This window comes from Cylas formicarius, unplaced genomic scaffold, assembly GCF_029955315.1.
Source record: "Cylas formicarius isolate icCylForm1 unplaced genomic scaffold, icCylForm1.1 PGA_scaffold_10__41_contigs__length_53128322, whole genome shotgun sequence".
Classification (NCBI taxonomy): Eukaryota; Metazoa; Arthropoda; class Insecta; order Coleoptera; family Brentidae; genus Cylas; species Cylas formicarius.
Window position 1 is genome coordinate 35,024,231 of NW_026844214.1, and position 21,328 is coordinate 35,045,558.

General features: G+C 31.2%; 1 protein-coding gene across 4 annotated transcripts in view; it reads left to right on the top strand.

Moving 5' to 3' along the window:
* Positions 1-21,328, top strand: part of LOC132708567 (uncharacterized) — a 40,740-nt gene that overhangs the window by 15,193 nt on the left and 4,219 nt on the right. For 2 of the 4 annotated variants that reach the window (XM_060680948.1, XM_060680958.1), the window contains 6 exons: positions 6,338-6,511; positions 7,428-7,849; positions 10,738-11,167; positions 11,825-12,046; positions 17,235-17,823; positions 20,841-21,327. In XM_060680948.1, the coding sequence (XP_060536931.1) occupies positions 6,338-6,511; positions 7,428-7,849; positions 10,738-11,167; positions 11,825-12,046; positions 17,235-17,823; positions 20,841-21,327 (2,324 nt within the window). Of the gene's footprint in view, positions 1-3,383; positions 3,564-6,337; positions 6,512-7,427; positions 7,850-10,737; positions 11,168-11,824; positions 12,047-17,234; positions 17,824-20,840; position 21,328 lie in introns of those variants that run through there. The other 2 variants (XM_060680974.1, XM_060680967.1) reach the window with 2 other exon arrangements.

The following is a 21,328-nucleotide window of genomic DNA, read 5'->3' on the forward strand; positions in this document are numbered from 1 at the left end:
ACTCTTAGCAGTATATTAACACGTATAAAAGCATTTCTTTATTGCATAAATATCATCATTTATTCAAACCTTGGAATTCAAAATTACGATCCAGCATTCAATGCAACTTATCTCGGTTAATATTAGAGTTAGAAGGTTGCGGTTTTCGCAATCCGGTCACTTTTCATAGCTAGCTCGCATTTTGTTATACAAAGTTAAATTTAAAAGGTGTCCATTTGAAGTTTTTTTGACATATTTTTTCCATCTGTTTTTATCGGCATATGGTATATCATTGAAAATCCAGATATATTAGCTGTTCTAAAATGTACAGCATGATAGATGGGCAATAAATTTAAACCTTTTGCAAATCAACAATTTTTGTTGAACCTATTGGACATATTTTTGAATACTTACAGTCTAGTTCCGCATTGAAAACTAAAATTTCAGTAGTTCGGTTTATTTTTTTTAGTTTATTATAACTTTTTGTGGTTTTATCTTTTACTTAAGTCAGAAATACCCTTCCACGTTAACCTTTTAAATTTTCAATGGTAGTTAAAGTATTCATCAAGGATGTGGTTCAAATTGAACCGTTCGAATTTTAAAATTTCAAGTTGTTTAATATCATTTGTTATGTTATTAAATTATATTACGATTGAGAGGTCCACACTGAATCAGTTTTGGTGACATTTTTATACGACTTTCAAATAGAAACGGTATATATAGCTAAGTATCTATATAACTACAGATTGACAAAAACAAAAAATTCTAAGTTTTACATTGGTGGGTAAGATGTGGCAAATATTGATACATTTCTCTTCTATTTCTTTAACAGCACGAAAAGAAGAAACTGATGCTTATAGAAACCTGAAAATATCCCTTGAATATCTTGTTTTTAACATTAGTGTCCTAGATTTTAAAAACAGAATTGAAATATCACATATTAAAATTTTGTATTGGTTGCTTGGTTGGTTTGGATGTACGGTTTTTACTTATAACTATATATATATATATATATATATATATATATATATATATATATATATATATATATATATATATATATATATATATATATATATATATATATATATATATATATATATATATATATATATATATATATATATATATATATATATATATATATATATATATATATATATATATATATATATTATATAATTGTTTTATAACGAAAAACTCGTTGGATTTACAAAAAAAATTTCGCTTTAATAAGTTCTATATCTCTATAACTATAAATAATATACCTATTTGTTGCCAAGTAAACAACATAATCAACTCCATGGATTATTCCCACTAGCTAATATGTCAGTAAGGTGTAATAATTATTTTTTGTGTGCGATGAAAATGAAAAAATTTCAAGATGAACATTAAGCCGTTTAAAATCTCATTATCTTTTATCTTTTTTAGTTTCTTTATACTCCTGATCTAAGAAAATAGCAATAATATTTAAAATTAAAATCATTATTCAAAACCGTTTAATACTAGTAATTATGCTTCCACATAGTAACACTGCTTCACATTCGTCAATTACCTTTACTGGTTGTTTTCCTGGTAATCTCATTCGGGATGTAACGGTACTTTGGCAACATAATAAAAATCATATTTCCAAAAGTGTTTGTGCAGTATTTCATTTTTGGTAAGATAAGGTTATTTTATTGACTCAAGCGGCGGTCATCTTCAAAAATAGATTAATGAAACAATTACGCGAATAACGGGTGTCTCTCCGAATTTCAGATCTACGAGTATACTGGTTAACAATTTATTTGAGAACGCTATTTTTAGATTAAAAATCCGAGGAAGAACGACAGAAATCGGGGTTGACCTTGAAGAAGTATGGTCAGTTTTAGAGGATTCTAGCTAGAAATGTCAGAAACTAAAACCACAATTTACCAAATAGCTGTGCCTATGGCGGAGTACAGAATTCTTATAACAATAATTATTTCGAATGCAAACATCAAATTTTCACAGAATTCAGTATCCAGTGTTCATTAAACGGCGTTTCGCGTATTTTAGTCACGGGTTGAGGGCAATAGAACGGTTTCGGTTAATATTTCAAACACTGATGCTATTTAAACATTTGTCACATGTGATCATCACCTCCGTAGATATTTGATCAAGGAAGATTATTATTATTAAGCTTTATTTCCATTTTAAAGTGATCCAAATATGTTAACGGGGTGTGAAAATGTTGACAGTACTGGACACCGCTATACATAAAATAATCTTTTTAATAAAAATAATAATATAAAAAATTGTTCTTTTTTTAGCAATAGCGATATGGTTTGTAAGAAATGTTTTTTAATATGACAACGTTACAACGCTTTCTCCATTGTAGGGGAGTTTTTCGATTTCACGTGCTTCTTGTCCCTTGCCTAAATGCCTATATTTGAATCATAACGGCAATTTTATGAATGATTTATGCAATGTCTTTAAGTTGGATGTCTGTGGTCACGCCATACGTCCCTGTGTGAATGTATTCGACCGATGCACTCCGCTCCTGCAACATCAAAAAACAAACTCGCCACTAAATTTTGTGACATACTATACTATTAGTAGTCATATTAAATAAAAACGAACATTATTAATCGGAGGCTTTATTCAGAGACCCCCAAATACTAAAAATTATTAATCAGTTGTGATCCCAACATATACAATTCCCAAAATATATATGTTGTCAAGAGAATTAAAACAAAAATCATTCTATAAAACAATAAACAAGATAATTCACTGGCTTATAAGTAAAAAAAAATCCTGGATGTCGTACTAACTAATTATATGTGGATAAATAAAGTAAATAATTAACAAAAAAATTAAATAATTTTTTTTCGAATGTTATCATATTTTATCCGTTTTTATATTCTTGCATCCTGTGCTAAAGATGGTGGTTCACTCTCTTTCTCCTGTAGTTATCGCTTATATCACTTTTGTTATAAATTGTTATCATATATTTAACTAAATGTGAACTATAAAAAAAAAGAAACATATAAGTATATACATTAAAATTATCCTTAGATGATTCCAGGAGTTTAGAGGAATGTTTGTTTTCATATTGCGCCGCACTGCACCAGAACGTTTCCAGAAACGAATGTGATCTCATGTTCTGCTATACTCCAACAAAAAACGCTATTTCCGACGATGGGTACAGGTTTGGGCGTCGATTATAGGAATCCGGAGTAGGCGATACTGATTATTTATATTATTCAAATGTCAGCTGGTTTTCAGCATATATTCTACTCTTTATAAACACCTACGGTGTCTAATATAAAACCTTCCACGCAAACGGCAGACAAGGACGCGATTCCTTCTTTCCTTGCCCGGTGTGTCGATAAATATGTAAATCGCTATTGGAAAAATAATCCTGATGTGCTCGCGCTGGTCGGTTCAGTCTCTCGCGGGAGATATTTGTGAAAGTTGCTGAATTCGAACCGGACAGATAGGTTTAACGTAACATGTTAAATTGTGACAAATAAAGTGGAATAAGATTAATACAAAATACGTAATGTTGCCGACAGTGAGCGTAACGTAATCGTTTCGTGTTCAGTTACGTAAAACAATTCAAAGTGAGTGTACGTTCCAAATTTTACGTATAGATTGACATGAGGTATTATTTAAATAGCTCATTATTGTTGTTGTCTTCGTTAAAATGCTGTATTGGTAACTATATAAATTACGGAATTAAAAAATATTAAAATTTAAAAAAAAGTCAAATATTTTTAGACCACATAATTTTGTCTTTATATATCTAAAAATGCCAAATTTTCATGGATGTGAAAGATTTTGCGCGTTTTGATGATTTTTGCTGCAGTTGATTTCTTTCGAACCTGTAGAGCAAAAATCAACATTTACCAACAATTTATTGTTGTCAAAATGTACAAAAACTCCCAATGTGGAAGTATTTTTAAAAGCCTTTACGCAAAAATATCCCTAAATATCGTCTTTTTCAAACAATCGGTATATTGAAAAATTAGCAGGTATTAAAGACGAACTTGTATATTTGCATATACAAATAACAACTTATGCCAAAGTTGGTTCGACAACGATGTTTCGCGACCTTCTATCTCCGCCCACACCGATCGCATTCTAATTGCCTTTCGAGCTTTTTATACAGCTTTCAGATTAGATGTTGTAACGTAGTGATGATTCTATGCCATCAGATTTGTTTGTCGTAATTGAACTCCTATATACATCAAATTTTATAATTTACTTTGAACGTTTTGATTTAAGAAATTTGGTAACAAATTTAATGGCCATAAAAGTCAAATCAAAAACCGGGAAAAAAACTGAATAATTTCAATTTTTTACTAAACCAGCTGCTAATAACCAAAACCACGTAAGTCAATTCATATTGTGAATCACCTCACCCTCAACGAAGTTAGTAGGTCTTTTGCCCATCTCATTTCAGATATTTGTGGCCGATGGGGGAGCACATGATAAAACTAGTTTTAATATTAATCAAGTGCTTCAAAATAGAATTTCGAATTTGTTGATTATATGATGAACTTAATATTTCTGGGCTTAGTTTTATATTACTAAATATTAATTGAAACACAAAAGTCTAATATAGCTATCATGATAACTAAGTATGTACGGTTGTAACCCGTTTATTATGAAATTACACTTTCCCTCAAAAGATTTAAACAATATCAAAAAAAGTTAAAGGCAAAAGTTGTTTGGAGTTACTTATACCTTCACAATATTTTATTGTATATGTATAGTGGATGTTTGTATTTTGGTTTCTATATTAATGCATTTTGGGTTTCTCGGAGACTTCTAAACATAAACAGAGAAAAAGCTAGTAATTTTAATAAAAGCAAATAAATAAACAATAAAATAACAATACTTAAAAAAAATATATAATTTTGTCATTTAAATTTTTAATATTAATTTTTGACCACTGACTATTTTTGTTTAAATATCAATACAGATCACTAAAGGAAATCAACTTTTTTTTTATTTCGTTTTCCAGGTTGTGAGATAATGTGTTAAACTAGCCACTCTATACGCCCATACTTACAATACTAGTCTCTAAATAGTTTGTAATGTATACAAGAACAAAGATAGGACTTAATAATGCCCTTCCTGCTAGCTATGAAGACATACAGTCAGGTGTCAGCAAAATTAAAGAAATATTAAAAACTTTAGACCTCAAATTAAAATATATTTAAATATTGTTATAAATAAGTGAATCTCTCCAATACTGTGATAAATAATTGTAAGTATCATCGACATCAGAGCTATTAAGCACTATTTACAGATTTGTTGTTATATACTGTATTGATTTACAAAAATAATGGAAAAAAAAAGAAAGAAGAAGTAATTAGTTTGTTTAATCTGCTGACGTACAATTTTCAAAAATACAAAAAGAATCCACTTGGTGTGTATCTATGATGCAAATGAGGTCGGTGCAGCAAGTATATGGAATAATTATGTATACTTATAGTTTTTTTTTTCAAGGATTTATCCAAATCGTTAATTTAATTCGTTAGCGCTTGTATATAATCTAAATAAAATACATAATAATATACACTTATGTTAATTAATATGCGTTCCATATTTCTAACAAAAATGTAAAGATATGTACTCGGATTTAGTACTTTATCTTTACGATTTTAATATTACGCTTTCCGCATTCTTTTTCACTTTTTTAGAATGTGTTGATATTGAATTAGACTATTACTAATCTATTATTTACCCACCGTATGAAGTAATTAATTATTTGACCGCTCGCTCGCTTCGTTCCTATTGCTCGATAAGCATTCCCGTCTACCATAGACACGGAAGGCAAGGTCTTTCATTTTACTTATATTCGAAGTTTTGTGGCGATTTCGGGCCACTGGATTTGAAAGTCTATCTATCTATCTATTTTCGCCATGTCTCTCTTTTATTAATCCGTACGTTCGATGTACAGGTTCTACACTACTAATGATTCTTAACAATAAAATTTAAAGAACTTGTGTAATTGCACCGAAAAAAGAGAAGTTCGGTTTTTTTGACATACTATGCGTAATATAAAAATAGTATAGATAAAAAAAAAACACTTTTTCTGGAAAATGGCCTTCAAGGTTATCACATCAATCACATAAATCGCACCATCTTATTTAATGGTGCATGTTTAGTTCCATCCATCTATCATTAAGTAATATATAGTGGTCCTAGTACGGTAAACATTGATATGCCTCGAACGGCTAAGAACTACCTGTACTTTGCGTCATATAAACTAGAAGCTGTCCAATTAAAGAACTGTCAGTAGCTATGTTGGCTGTTGACCGCCGCCAGGTCATATCCTAATATATTTTTTATCGTCGCTTCAAATTTTTTTTTATTTTTATTTCAGTGACCCGCGAGAAAACACGCACTCCTTCTGGTACCAACAGCAATGGAAATAATCAACTAACTACCCCTCCTGTTCGAAAAGAGCGAGTAAAAAAAACGAAACAAGAGCTATCCGAAGAAGCGGCTGAAGTGTTACGACAAGTCGACAGCCTTGATTGTATTGCACGTCAAAACGGTAAGTGTTTGTTTGCTTCAAAACGTAGGTACACTCTTTATGCATTTATCCAAAAATAATATGGAAATAAAGGTTCTATTTATTTTAATAAATATATAATTTGAAAATTTCTTTTGAAAGCTTGAACAGATTTTATATTTTAATTTTATTTCCGAAGAAAATTATAATTAAAATCCGTTTTCAAGAGATATAAACCATTTTTTACGCGGCAGTGGAGTAAATAGTTAAAGTGTATTTGCCAATGTTGCCGCGAGTGAACTCGATCTAAACTGGAATGGCAACAGCATGATATAAAAATCACGCAAATTTTGCATTAGAATAAAACGGGTAGTAATGAAAATAGTTGTCTCTCTCTTGCTTCTTTATATAAATGGGAGGGTGTTAATAGATTAATTTATTGACCGATATATTTTTACCGATTTTGTTTTACACAATATTTTTGATGATTAAATAATATTTCCTTCAAACATTTATATCAAATAAAATAATCTTTTTTGTACTCACATGTATGACAAAGAAAACACTCGTCTCACCCTAAGTAAAATTTTCTTCAAAAAATCAATATTCTATTCAAAGAATATTATTCAGTAAAATGTTATGTATTCTACATTTTGACTATTAATAATTTTGTTAAAACCTTCATCCAACAGAGTTATTAATATTGTGAATTGTCTAAACTTTGCAAACACTTTCACAATGTTTATTTGGTCGACTAAAGGTTTTTAAATAATGGGTCTAAAGTGTATTTATTGTTTAATAAATTAATATGGAATGTTAGTCTATACATCCATACAAAACATGTTTATCGATAAGAAATCGTTTAGAATACCCATAAAATTTCGTGACATCTGACGCTGCCTATGGTGCATAGGAGTTTTCATTCTTTTGTGCAACGTGATGTTTTTGCAATTTTCAGGAAATTTCTACACCGTGCCAAGAAAAGGCTCTGCGTTATCTTTGGACCGAAAAGTTAATAAACGAAGAAGCTCGTTAGAATTAACGCCGCCGAAGAAGCCACCACGTAGTTTTACTGGAAATAACCAGAACAATCCGTCTTTTTTTGATATATTCAAGAAATCGGATAAAAGTTCAAAACCAAAAGCCCCCAACCTCCGCCGAAGCATCAGTGATGTGTCGTCATTGAAATCAATAAAGTTTGGACCCTCTGGCAGCGATTCATCGAAGCGAAGGAAAAAATCGGAGAGCGACAGCGAATGCACACTAGAAACTCGAAATAAAAAACAGTTATCGCCTATTATTGAAGCCATCCAGCCGGAAGATTATTTCGCTTGTCATCATCATCCCGACAAAGAAAATATTGATATTAACGTGCAGCAAGTAAGATTTTTAATTTTACACCGTAATATTTCAGCCGATGCGGAAATAAGATTAGATATGACTAGACTAAAGGTGCAACGAAGCTTCCGTATTTTAAGAAATACGTTATACAATTGTTTTCAAGTATTTTTTATTAAATTTGCAATTTCAATGCAAGATGGATTGAAGCAAGGTGTATCTTGGTTCGTTTCTCATTATGTGGCCGAAGTACTGTAGCTTGCGTATTTTGATGGTGTTGATTATTTCACGATCTTTTTTCATTCGTCGAAGTACTTCTTCATTAGTAACATGATATGTCCACGGGATTTTTAATATTCGCCTGTATAGCCACATTTCGAACGCTTGTAATTTGCTACACATATCTTCATTTAAGGTCCATGATTCTACACCATAGAAGAGGATGGAAAAGATGTAGTAACGCAACATTCTCATTTTGGTTAGTTGTGGCTCTTAAAGAATGCACTCATTCGGTTGAATGTGGACTTAGCTTTTGCAATGCGTGCTCTGATTTCTTGATTGTTGGTCCATTCTTCATTTATAATAGTACCAAGGTAGTTGTACTGTTTTATTCTTTCTATGAGAATTTGGTTTATGTAGATTTTTCTTCGTGTTATCTTATTCTTAATTATTATCATCATTTTTGTCTTCTTAACATTGATGTTAAGGCCATACTGTTGACTATGATGGGCGATGCTGTCCATTAAGGTTTTGCAGATCCTTTAAGTTGTCTGCATACCTTATGTTGTTTAATCGGAGTCCATTTAGTAATATTTTTCATATCATACAGGGCTTCGTTAAATATCCTCTCGGAATGAAAATGAAAATTGAAAATGAGTGGGGATAATTTTGACGTTTTCTGTATGTTCTCCTTCCATCCTTAGGTTTGCCGTCTGGTTCCAGTAGAGGTTTTCAATTAGTCTGAGGTCCTTTCTCATGTTTCACTCTATCGAACGCGTTTTCAAAGTCAACTAAACATGCATACACATCGCAATTTACATCTCTGCACCTTTGTATCAGGACGTGTATTTAAAATAAGGCTTCTCTTTTTCCAACCGCTTTTATGAAGCCAAACTGGTTGGGTGATATTTGGTTTTCACACAAATTGTAGATTCTCTTGTGTATTATTTTGAGGAATAGTTTTAGAAGATGACTCATGAAGCTGATCGTACGGTATTCCTCGCACTTTTTGGCTCCTGGTTTCTTAGGAAGTACAATAAATTCGGACTTTAGCCACTCTGATGGTATTTTTCCAGAGTCATTGAACAGTTTAGTGATCAAGGTTACTGCCTCCGGATCAGGACCTGTTGCTTTGCCATCTTTTAACTGATTTATTGCTGACTGGACTTCTTGATCTAAGATTTGACGTCCTTCTACTGATTCTTCTCTATTTATATTAAGGTTATTCCTTTGATCTTCAAAAAGTTTCTCGAGGTATTCTTTCCAGCATCCCATTTTTTCTTTTTTGTTCAGTAAAATGTTTCCTTCACTGTCTGTTAGATTTCCTTGTTGTTTTCTTTTGAATCCGAAAGTCATTTCTTTGATCTTTCGATGTACATTGTGGCTATCGTACTTTCGTTATAAGGCTTCGATTTATTCACACTTTTCTTTTGCTTCCTTCTCTTTGGCCTCTCCGATTTTCTTTCTAATTCTTTATTCTTTGTTATTCGTATTACCTTATATCTCTCTGGGAACTGTTTAACTTTTCTTGTATCTTCCATCAAAGAACTACGGTTCACAAAAAATAATTTCGTAGTTCTATGTAACAAATATAAGCAATTAAAAATTGTAACATTTAAATCCTCTTTGAAACGCACTGCCATTTACTGTGAGCGGTTGTTAGATTACGCGCCACCCGGACGGTAGCATAGAGAAGCCATTCGTCTTGGTGGTTTTAATTTTACTTTTAGTTTGGATCCTGTCGCTTGCTTTTATTATCTTGTGTTTAGTATCAAAAAGAAAATTTCGAAAATGAACGAAGCCGATTTTTAAAAGGTCAATCTGATAATTTACCTTTAGTGGATATGTTTATGGTGACATCTTGCGTACAAACACCAAAGTTTTTCTTTTGCTGAGGTTCGCGGTGTTAAAGCTAAAAGATCTGTGCATAGAAAATTTAGCCATGCGATTTAAACCAAAATAATTAGCTTAAAGTTTTGTAAAATGTAAATTATTTAACAAAAAAAAACAAAAAGGATTTTTTTTTAATTAGTGGAAACCTAAATACTGATTTTAAAGCATATTGGCATTGGCAGGAAGACATTCCTATGGAGACTGCAATAGGATGGGTGCAAGTTCGAAGAGTTAAGGTTAAGGCTAAAGTGACATAATGTTAACAAAAAAGACTGCTTTTATTTTCTGGTAGACCAACAGAAAGTTTATTTGGCGTTTTACGGGTTGTACTCAAACACGATGGTACGATTTGTAATATTGTTTTTATGTTGCTTCCATTATTATAATGTAAAGCACACTAAGCACAAATACAAAATGGCGTAGATTAAATACATCCACACTTTACACCAGTCAAAAATAAACGCAAATAATATAACGACCTATAAAACTATAAAACATAAGTAAATATAAATATATAACATTATAGAATATCGATCGAAAACCAGTCGGGTGCCACAACTTGAATTATGTATTGCCACTTAAATATTGGGTTTTGATATTTGGTATTAGTTATTTCTGTACATAAACATATGTATTAGAGAAATTTAAAAAAATGTTCAAGTTCTATTTTCCCACTACTGAAAATTAATTCGCCCAAAATATTAATTTTGATATAAATTTAAAGTCGTATAAGCGCTTTTTATGTTTTATTACATTTGCACTTAAGCAAAAGCAAATTTCGGGACACCCCGTACTAAAAGAATGTGATTTACTTGCAGCCAGAAAAAACAAACCCAAGCCGAGAAAGTATAACAGAAAAACTGAAGGAATACATTGACGAAATTGATGAAGAGATCTACAAAGAAACGGGAATTCGCTACAAGAATAATACCGAACCTAGAACAGAACCCCAACCGATAATAATCGATCTGGATAAAGCAGAAAAAATCTCTAGCGGAAAAAAATCGAAATTTAAGTATTCTGGGTTGGGCAAGAAAATAAAATCGTTGACGCACAGAAAACATAAAACGAGTAATGATAGTCCAGAAGAAATCAAAGTAAATACTAATCCCGCTAGAATAGCAGATCGTGGATTAAACGATCATGATCGTAAATCCATAGAGCCAAAGATTCAAACCTCAGTAACGGAGCTAGAGATGTCCGCCGAGAAAATCAATAGCCAAGACACTGGCAGATTACACAGAAAAGGTATAACAAAGTTTGATTAACTTTTATTAGTATTCACCACGAATGTATTTGGAGCTTATCCAAGTTGGTTTGAGTGTATGAATGAATTATTTTATATGGCGACGCAAGGGCAGGTTTCTATCATTGTAAAATATGTTGAAGAATGCAGCATAGTCGCTTTTCTTAGGGTATATAACAAATCCCCTCTAGATTATTTTATTTGCATATATATTTAACATTTGCAGGTTCATGGAGGTTCTTCCTGATAATTCGGAGTAGTTCTGTAGAATCTTGAGCTCGAAATATTAAGATTTGACTCAAATCACTTGAATAGAACATGTCTCCTTACTGATTGATAGAATGTGTGAGTGTGTGAGAGTGTTAAAAATTTAAAAATTACCCACCAATACTTCATACATTACTGTAAGATCGCATCTATTACACAGTAAAACCAATAAATAACAACAAATAAAACCTTAATTCAGATTTAACAAAAGCATAACGTTATTTATTGCTATTCTGTTACAGACTTAATAATAAGAAAACATGAAAAACACATTTTATCTAAGTGGTTGGAGTTGAATCTTAGTATTTTGAATTCAGGATTATACAATTAAAATATTTCCAATTATTGATGAATCACCCTATACATGGTGTGTCCCACCTTTTTATTTTCAGGTGGCACGGTGGACAGGATGGTGAAAAGGCTGAACAGTGCTAAATGCTCTTCGCCTCCACCCAGGCCTGTTCCTCTGGTAACTCCGAATAAGGAGATATTTCACAATAACAACTTACCATTCTCCTACACAAATAGCTCTGGCGCCGAAAAGTTGACTGAAAATTCCCAACCAGGTAGCCCAATTATTTACGCACAGGTGGTGTGTGGGGAAAACAGTATAGGTAATCAATCCGAATGGAGCTTACCATATTAATCAAGTGGGCGTTCAGTAGCGCTGCTTACATTAATTATGCTACTTGTTAGTAAATATTATTGAAACTTCCGTATGATTATCGCTAGTGTAACATATCATTCAAGTGCGACAAACAATGGACAGTTTTTCGTGTAAAACATAAAATCAACGAAACATTTGCTCTATTAAAAATGTTTTGAAAATGAACTTTAAAATCTTAAAACTTCGAGTAACAATTGTACCATCGGTATTATGGCAATCGACTTTCGATATAAACTCAAACACAACGATGAACTTAATATTAATATTAACTGGGGTTTATCAAGAGTGCTTATCATTTAGCAACCGCTAAATAAATGAAAAAAATATTTCGAAATCGGTTTCATTTTTTTGCCAAAAAGATTATACAGGGTTGTACAAAAAGTCGTGAGTCATCGTAGTTTCGCCAATTATCCGACTCATCAACAACCGATAGAGGAGTCTAATTAAATAACAATTAAGGACAAATTAATATTTATCATTTCATGGCACACTTATTAAATAACATATTATATATCGAAAATATGGAATACGATAGACGGAAAAAGTGCGTTGTACATATTGTGAACAAACAGTTCAAGAAAATATATACAAGGCCTCTAAATTCTGTGTGAAAGTAATATATCTCATTTATACTTGGTTTAGAAAAAATGTTAAATTCAAAAGTTATAGATAAGACTAAAAAAACAATTTAAAATTATCTTTAAATATATGAGAATATGTGAAAAACCAAACTTAATTTTTAAATGATGCCCCCTGTATATGCATGCATTAGTAGATATTCCTTTTTATACTCAATCACCCAATGTAGGATTGTTATAGTCTATGCCGAATGTTTTCGGATGTTGGCCATTTATTCATAAAAAAAAAGCTCGTGTTTAAAACATTTTTGACAGCTGTAATTTTATTATGTCAATAATTTTATAAAGTAGTAGAGTCATTCACCCATACTTGTCTTGAAGTTAGTTCGTATCGTTTATACAGGGTGCAGTTAAAATTAAAAATATTAATTTTCGTGAAAAAATTGAAAGGAACGCCCTACATATTTTACTTCAAGTAATTGCTCTTGTTACCGCTCTTTTATTTTATTAAGCAGCCTTTATACCTAGTATTTTTCGGGGTATATACATTTTTACAAACAAAACTTTTGTCAAGTTATGAGAAAATATCGCAATAAGCCAAAAAAAAAAGAATAAAAATAAATAGGTAAATTTTTAATTTTGACAAAAAATATTTTCTTTTTTCCATTAATGTGGAAATTTTGCCTTTCTTAATGCTTCATTAATTAATTAATTATTAATTAATAATATTATTGAACTATAAAACATTTTTTTCAGATTTCGTCTTTTACTGTAAGTTGGCCATGAAAATCTAAGTTAGTCATGCAAATATACAACTTGAGCAAAAAAATAATTATTTGAAACCGATGAACTCTGTATTAGTTTTCTCAATTAATTTGTTGTTAGTTGCTTGCTTAACTTGCAACTCAGTCGTGAATTTTTCGATGCAAGAAATGGTCGACATGATTTTCGTACTGTTGCTGTTAAGAATGCATTATTAGCTACGGTAATTTGTTGCTTATGAAAAGAACAAAAGAGTCAAGACTGTAGTGAACGAGGAAAATGAATTTCAAGTATTAATGTCACAGAAAAATCCACATGTAATGTACGACAAATGCCCCAAAACTTTTGCAAACTTTAATATTTTGCGAAAAAATAAGATGCGTACTTATCATGTACAATTTTATCGAGAATTCAATGAAAATGATTATCAAATTAGATCAACATTTTGTGAATAGGCACAAGAAAGAATTTTTGAGCAAGATGATTTTTTCGAATGTTATTTACGGATGAATCGGTTGTGTTAATAGACATTATTTTCACTATTACGCAAACAATACACTCCAAAAAATGGTCTTTAAATGTTAAATAGGAAATAACATTGTAGGCCCCATTTTTTTGAAAGTATAGTGAATGTGCAATTTTAATTAGACTTGTTAGATCAGAGGTTGCAAAATATGTTAAGAACTATTTCAAACAAGTGATGCAGAGAATGTGAAGATAAGCCTTTCAAAGTATTAGTCAAGATATGCTAGCGAATACTACCCAATCGTTTAGAGCGTGTATAGAAATTTCGAGCAATAAATAAAATGAAAGTTAACTAACAGTTTTTTGTTTTGCCATTTTTTTTTTTAGTTTTTAAGTGTTTTTTGTAGAACTATTAGCTACATTAATATTGCATTTTTAATGTTATCCCTAGCGTAAAATACTGTTTAAATTGTTTTTCCAAAGTTGCGCAGTTCACATCTGAAAAAATAATTATTTCTAATTCGTCTCTATAGACTTTTCACGTGCAGGTAATATTTATTTCGTTCGTAAAAATGTGTATACCTCAAAAAATACTAAGTTTAGGTATAGGCAACTACAATGTACAGGGTGTTCCATTTGAATTTTTCGCGAAAATTAATATTTTTCATTTGGACTCGCCCTTTATATACGATTCGAACTAACTTCAACTATAAGTATAAACTTTCGGAAACGGCGTCAAAAATATAGGATATTAAACACAGGGCATTTTTGAAGAAAAAAAGGCCATAAATAAAACACTCATTATAAACCATAACAACCCCTGATTGAGTATAAAAGGGAGTTTCTGTTAATGCCATAATATATCATATATATTTGAAAATAATTTTGAATTGTTTCCTTTAGTCTCATCGATAATTTTTGTATTCAACATTTTTCTCTAAAACAAATAATAAAGGAACTGTATTGAACTGACCGGCTATTTGGACGTCCTGTATAAAAGGTTAGTTTTTTGAATACGGCCTGACGTTTGCATTGAAATTTCTTATTATTTCGAGACTATTTACATTTTTATTTGACATTTTCTTTTAAGTCGCAATATGATATGTTAAACAACAATAACAAAAAATTATTGATTGTCACTTGAAAGTTTTGCGATATTTGCTGAATATTAAACATTTAAAAACGAACTTATCACAGAGCAGAAGTCCTGGTAATAAAATGTTCACAATTCACACTCTAAATATTACTTTTTTTTCTCATATCTTAAAATTATGAACATAACATAAAATTTTCAAAATTCATACTCAAAATATTCCTTTTTGTTTCTCCCACCTGATAATAAAATGTTCACAATTCACATTCTAAATATTACTTTTTTCTTCTCTTATTTGACAGCCTAGAACATTAAACTATAAGAATTGATAAATTGAAATCAATTAACAAGATTTTTCACCTAGAAATTATGAAAAATAGATCTTTAAAATTTTATCTTTATTGGTCAACATTCGGTCTATGATTCTACATAATAAAATTTTCACAATTCGCACTTTAAATATTCCTTTTTTTTGTCTTATCTGCCAACCTAGCAGAAGTCATGGGCTTATCGGAATGGTTTTGATCTAGTAAATGATATATATTTTATCGACATTTTAAGTTTAATTTTTATTTTAGTAGATAAACTCAGCTTTGGTTGCTATTTTACAGTATACGTAACTCCGCTTAAGATGATGGATGATATCGATACACATTCGGAAAGTGCATTTCAATGATATATGATAGTATATATTAATGACGCGATATTTCGTGTCCATAGGCATTTTTCTTTGTTTACATAACCAGAAACTATCAGAGAAAGTGTTTTAAATCTTTCTAAATTCTATAAATAGCCAAATAAAAGATTGAAGTTTGCGCTGCCTTATCCCAGTCAAGCAAATTTTTAAGCGAGCATCATGTGTTGCCCCGTTGTTTTTTTAAGGAACCCCTGATATATTACTTTGTATCTAAATTAAGCATTAAAAGACAATTTCAACGATATATAATAATGGAGGTATAAAATAACCATTTCGAAATCACTGACCGTCATACTTTACTTTATTGCCAAAAATTAAAAACCGAAAACAAGTATTTTGTACCTTTAGACTTTGTTGTTATTCCTATAATCAGCCAAATAAAACTAAATTTATAAATAAAATAATTATAATGTATTTTTAAGCACCTGATGACCAATAATTCCAAGATGTAGACGTGGACACCTACCATCATATATCAAAACTTCTGGACTCCTCCTGCGTCGGTTATTTATAAATCAAACTTACTGACGTTTCTCCAATCAACTTGTTGGCTTCTTCAGAGTTTCACTGAAACTGTTTCAGTTAACATAAACGTTAGTGCTTTATTTTATTTATAGTATACCTTTATAACAATTAATTGGTATTAGAAATGTTCTCATTTATCGTTTGTGTCAGAAAATTAACAAAAATGTCTGTGGATACAAAACGTCGCGTCACAATCTTCAACTATCATATAGATATGGTCGAATTTGGCCTGAAACGCACTCTCCGAATGGGTATCAAGACACATATAGGGTGTTAAATTTAAACTAAGAAAGTTTGTACCTGGCCTACAAAACCTGAACACATAAAAGTCATATAATTAAAAAGTTTAAGTCAGTTCATCAAACTTTTGTATTCAAATTGGAAACTTTTAACTAAACTATCGCCCTGTCTAAAGGCGATAGACAAAAACCAATGCCGGTGTCTGAAGTCATTCAAAAGAAAATAATGGTACAAACCGCACATGGATATCTAGTACAGTTACAGGTTTATAGGGTGCTTTTCGAAAATATGTAGTTTTAGAACATCGCTGTAGCCTTTTTGTTATGATCAATGCAACTTTTAACTCACCATTAAATGAATTAATATAGCCTTTTTAAAAATTACAATTTAATAATTATTAACCGATACGACATTAGTTTTCGCATATATCTTTTGGAAACGGGACTCTTTAAAAGTATCAAATTTCTTCCTCCCTGTACATAACATAATAACTGAAGTAAGTAAATCAAATTCTAAACAAATTCTTTAGAGAATAATAAAATCATCAACAAAATATTTAAATAATGACAAGACAGATAAAACCGAGTAAAATGTATGCCGAAATTTTAATTTCTTGTAACAAAACACAAAAACAATACTGCCAAGTGACAAAACATACGCTTAATAATTGCGCGCTAAATCAACATCTCAAGAACATTGGCTTCAGTGTTATTGGCTATACCAATGTGTTGTGTTGGTTGCCTATTGCCTATTTACATGTTCGTTTCTGTTGAAGGTCCAACGAAACACACTGTCCACACTTTCTATCCCAGTACTAAAAAACAACCCCAATCAGATTCGGATGAGGGATTGGGCTGCGACGAAAGCCTCGGAAATAAATCCTTTACTCATTTTGGAGATCGAAATTTCTCTGACTCCCATAGCAATGTCTATTTTGATGACATATATCGACTACAAGAAAGCCCTATTTTACCGAAATATAAAAACACCACACAACTGAATGGATTCAGCGACGCCAACGTGGAATATACTAACTATATGAATTCGTCATATAGAGGGTGCGGAGATGGCATGGACACAAAACGTAGGGAAAGTTTGACGGAATCGCCCGAAAATGGAATTAATTTAAATATCAGCTACAAAGATGCGAAAGCTGATATTCGAGACGATCTCGTTAAACGGAGAGACCTTTTGGAATCTCGAAGCAATAGGAGAATAAATGAAATTAAAAGTACGACTCCGGAATATCCAAGAATTTCTGTTCTGCCGATCATGAAAACTAACCAGACATCATTGGATTATAGATCTGTTAGTCCCTTGGACGGACCTTTGTTTGAAAATAAAATGACAGGCTATAAGGCACGGTAGGATATATTTAGTTAATATCACCTAAGTACATTATAATATTATGGACATGTTTTTTGTAGTCTAAATTTGTTTTCCCTATATTTGTCTAGAATGGTCGACAGTAGGTGAGACGTTTACGGAGAACCATAAGACTATGAGATACAAAATCAAAATATTTTGAACGCTTCCAATAGTAACTTATGGCAATAGCGTAATTTTAAATGACCAACCCTGTATTTTATTACATTTTTAGATTCACTGTTTTGTTCAGATTATTTTTGTTTGTACTTTCCTATACATATCTAATGCGGGGTTCGAATTATTATCCAAATAAATGTATTCTATATTATAGAGGGTCCTTTAAAATTTGTGATTCTGAAATGATACACAAAACTGGTCAAAATTTCATGTTTTCAAACAAATAAATATCTATTTATTTGCTTCCTTACGACAAATAAGAAAAAGTAGACAAAAAATAATTTTAAAATTATTGTAAATAATCAAAATAAATTTTAACACCTCGGATACCATGAACTTTTAGTTTTTTGAAGCGAAAGTCAAATTGTTTGTCAGAGAGCGCAGATAATTTTGAAAAAAAACTAACTAACCAAATATTAAAAATACTCTCAGTGCTCGTGATTATTGGAAATAAGAGAAATGGGTCTGCAGTTATGGTTTCTGTTATGTTCTCTCTTTCAAAAACGAATTTATTATATTGCTGTTCATTTTATAGCAAAATTGTAATATAACTTTTTGAAGAGGTCTGAATTAAATATGATAACAAAAGGTCAACAATACAACAAATACCAGTGAATATTTTCCATGACGCTATTTCCAAAACTTAACGACGGCAATGACATATCAAATAAAAGTTGGTTTACAATAAAGACATGCACATTTGGTTTCACACATTCAAATTAAAGTAAGTTATGTTATGTTTTTCTTAGGATCAAACTCATACTCGGTTCTTAAGGCCTCCGCATCCCATAAAGCTTTCTTGGAATGAATTTAATTTAAAGGACGGTTTAAGCAACAAGGAAGCATCAAGGAACGACTGTAAATTTGACCCTCAACTCTTTTATTAAAAAGAATTAACAATTATAATAAAAATACGGCTACAGAACATTGCTAAAAAGAAACATTATCTAAAATAAGCATTATTTTTTAAGTAAATGTCCTAAGCGAATATAAAATTCATTTGTAACTGTTTAAAATTTTCAAATTTAACATTTTTATTGATAACCCTTTTCAAGTGACCCCACAGAAAGAAGTTATTCGGCGAGATAAGTCCGTGTGTCCGTGTGTAAGTGCCGTGAGTTATAATCCATTAAAAAAGGCCCAATATTATGATACTCGCAAATTCCCACCATAACATTTTTTAAAAATCCCTATCATTATTTGCTTTTTCCATCGTTTCAAAATCATCTTTCTTCATCGCCTTCCCGGAGCTCTTGGTGCTTTCCATATTTATAGAAAAAATATTTGTGTTTTCATGTTTATTTACAAGAAAATGTTCAAATCTCTATTGTCCCTTTCTTCTGCTGTATTATCGACATTTTCAGCTAAACATTTGCAGTTATTTATTACGGTGCCTTTGGACTCGAATTGGGTAATAATGCGTTTAAATATGGAAGTCAAAGGTATCGTTTTAGCAGGAAAATAAACTGAAAACATTTCAGACACTGCTCTGACTGTTTCCTGCATAATGCGACTTAATTATGGTTACTGTCGCGAATTTTCGTGTTGTCATTGTCAAAATGTATTGTAAACTATACAAATTTGCTCATTTGCCTGATTAAAATTTATTCAAACTCGGCACATGAGTTAATAATTTTGGCTCCATCAAAAAGTTATATTACAACTTGCTATAACAAGTGCAGGAGAGCCAATATTTGGCCCCCTAAAAATTTACATGGGATTTGCCATGTTCCGTTCGGCAATGCACCCGGTATATGTTCTTTTAAAAATTGTAGGGTTTCCGATCTTATTTCATCAATACAATTTGATTTATTTTTCTTTAACTTATCGGTGGTTTGTTAAGTTTCATTGACAATTACTCTATGTAGGAATTTTATAATATATTTTATGCGTAGCTAACTTCTCTCCTATTTTGCTAAAATATTTGTTGCAAGATAAAAGATTGTCGACTATTGTTTGAAGTGTTTAACAGATGCCAAACGTTTCTCCAAGACTTCACTTCGGACTTTCAAATTTTGCGCTTCGAAAAGAAGCTTGTGATATTATCTATTGATAAAAAGTGTCATCAGAACTTTTTATTCTTTAGTTAATATGTTATTCAAGCTTTAAAACTTTTGCATATTTATTGAAACAGTAATTGACCAAACAATATGGCGTTCCATGACGAACTTAATTAATATACATAAATATAGCAAATTAATAATGTGATTATTATGAATTTATTTATTTATTGTATTTACATTTTTATGTATATACCACCACTATCACATACATAAAAATATGAACTGTGAATCCTTTCTACCTGTCACATAACAAACATTCATTTTAAACGACCCTATATATTATGGAATAATTTATCTAGATAAATTTAATTTTTTTTTTAATTCAGTTTAGTATCCATATAGCTATTAGATAATATATTGGCCCTACTACTGGAAAAATTAATGCGCCGCAGGCGGTACATTTCACCCACTAACCTGCACCAATTTCTTTCTAAAGAGTATTTTGCACGCTCGTTTTCCCAAAACATTTAACAGGAATATAAGCATATTTTGAGAAAATAACGCCGTAAAATGTCACATCCAAATTTATTGACGATAATGCCGCCAGGTCAATGGTAAAAAACCTACTCAAGAATGTTTTCATAGTTGCTTAATATCGGCGGTTGCTTCGTATCGGCATATGCAGGGCCTCTATATATCTAGTTGCTATATGGTATTGTATTTTGACTATTATATATAGGACGTTACATAAAGTTATATGGTAGAGTTAGGTTCAACAATGCGCTCTTACAATTCGAAAATATTCATGTAATTGAATTTTCATTTTTTTGCAGCGACGAAATTCGAAAATTTACTACTCGACATGTTACGGATTATTCACTAAATAGTTTTGATAGTGAACCGAAAAGTTTCGATTCTCAAGCAAGTGAATATCGGTCCTCTCCGGAAAATAGGCAATTTGATCCGAGCCATTCGTTAAATAAACGAACATATTACGAAAGGCACAAGTTGCTTAAAAATAAGAAAATATACAAATCGACTCCTGAAATTCATCCCGCTCCGAAATATCGTAACGATAACTCACGTGACACTTCTTACCACGATTCGTTACGTAAAGAGAAAAAAATCGATCCCTATATCAATTCGAAGATGTATGATTTAGATAAGAGTTATTGCAGTAACTCAGGAAGCATTAGCAAACTTGACAAATTTATCGATTCTGGTATCGAAACTGATATTAAACGGGAATCAGCCGATAGCTACCGACTCACGAAAGCTAGTAGGAGATACAAAGAGTATTTTAACGAAAGTGAAGACGAGG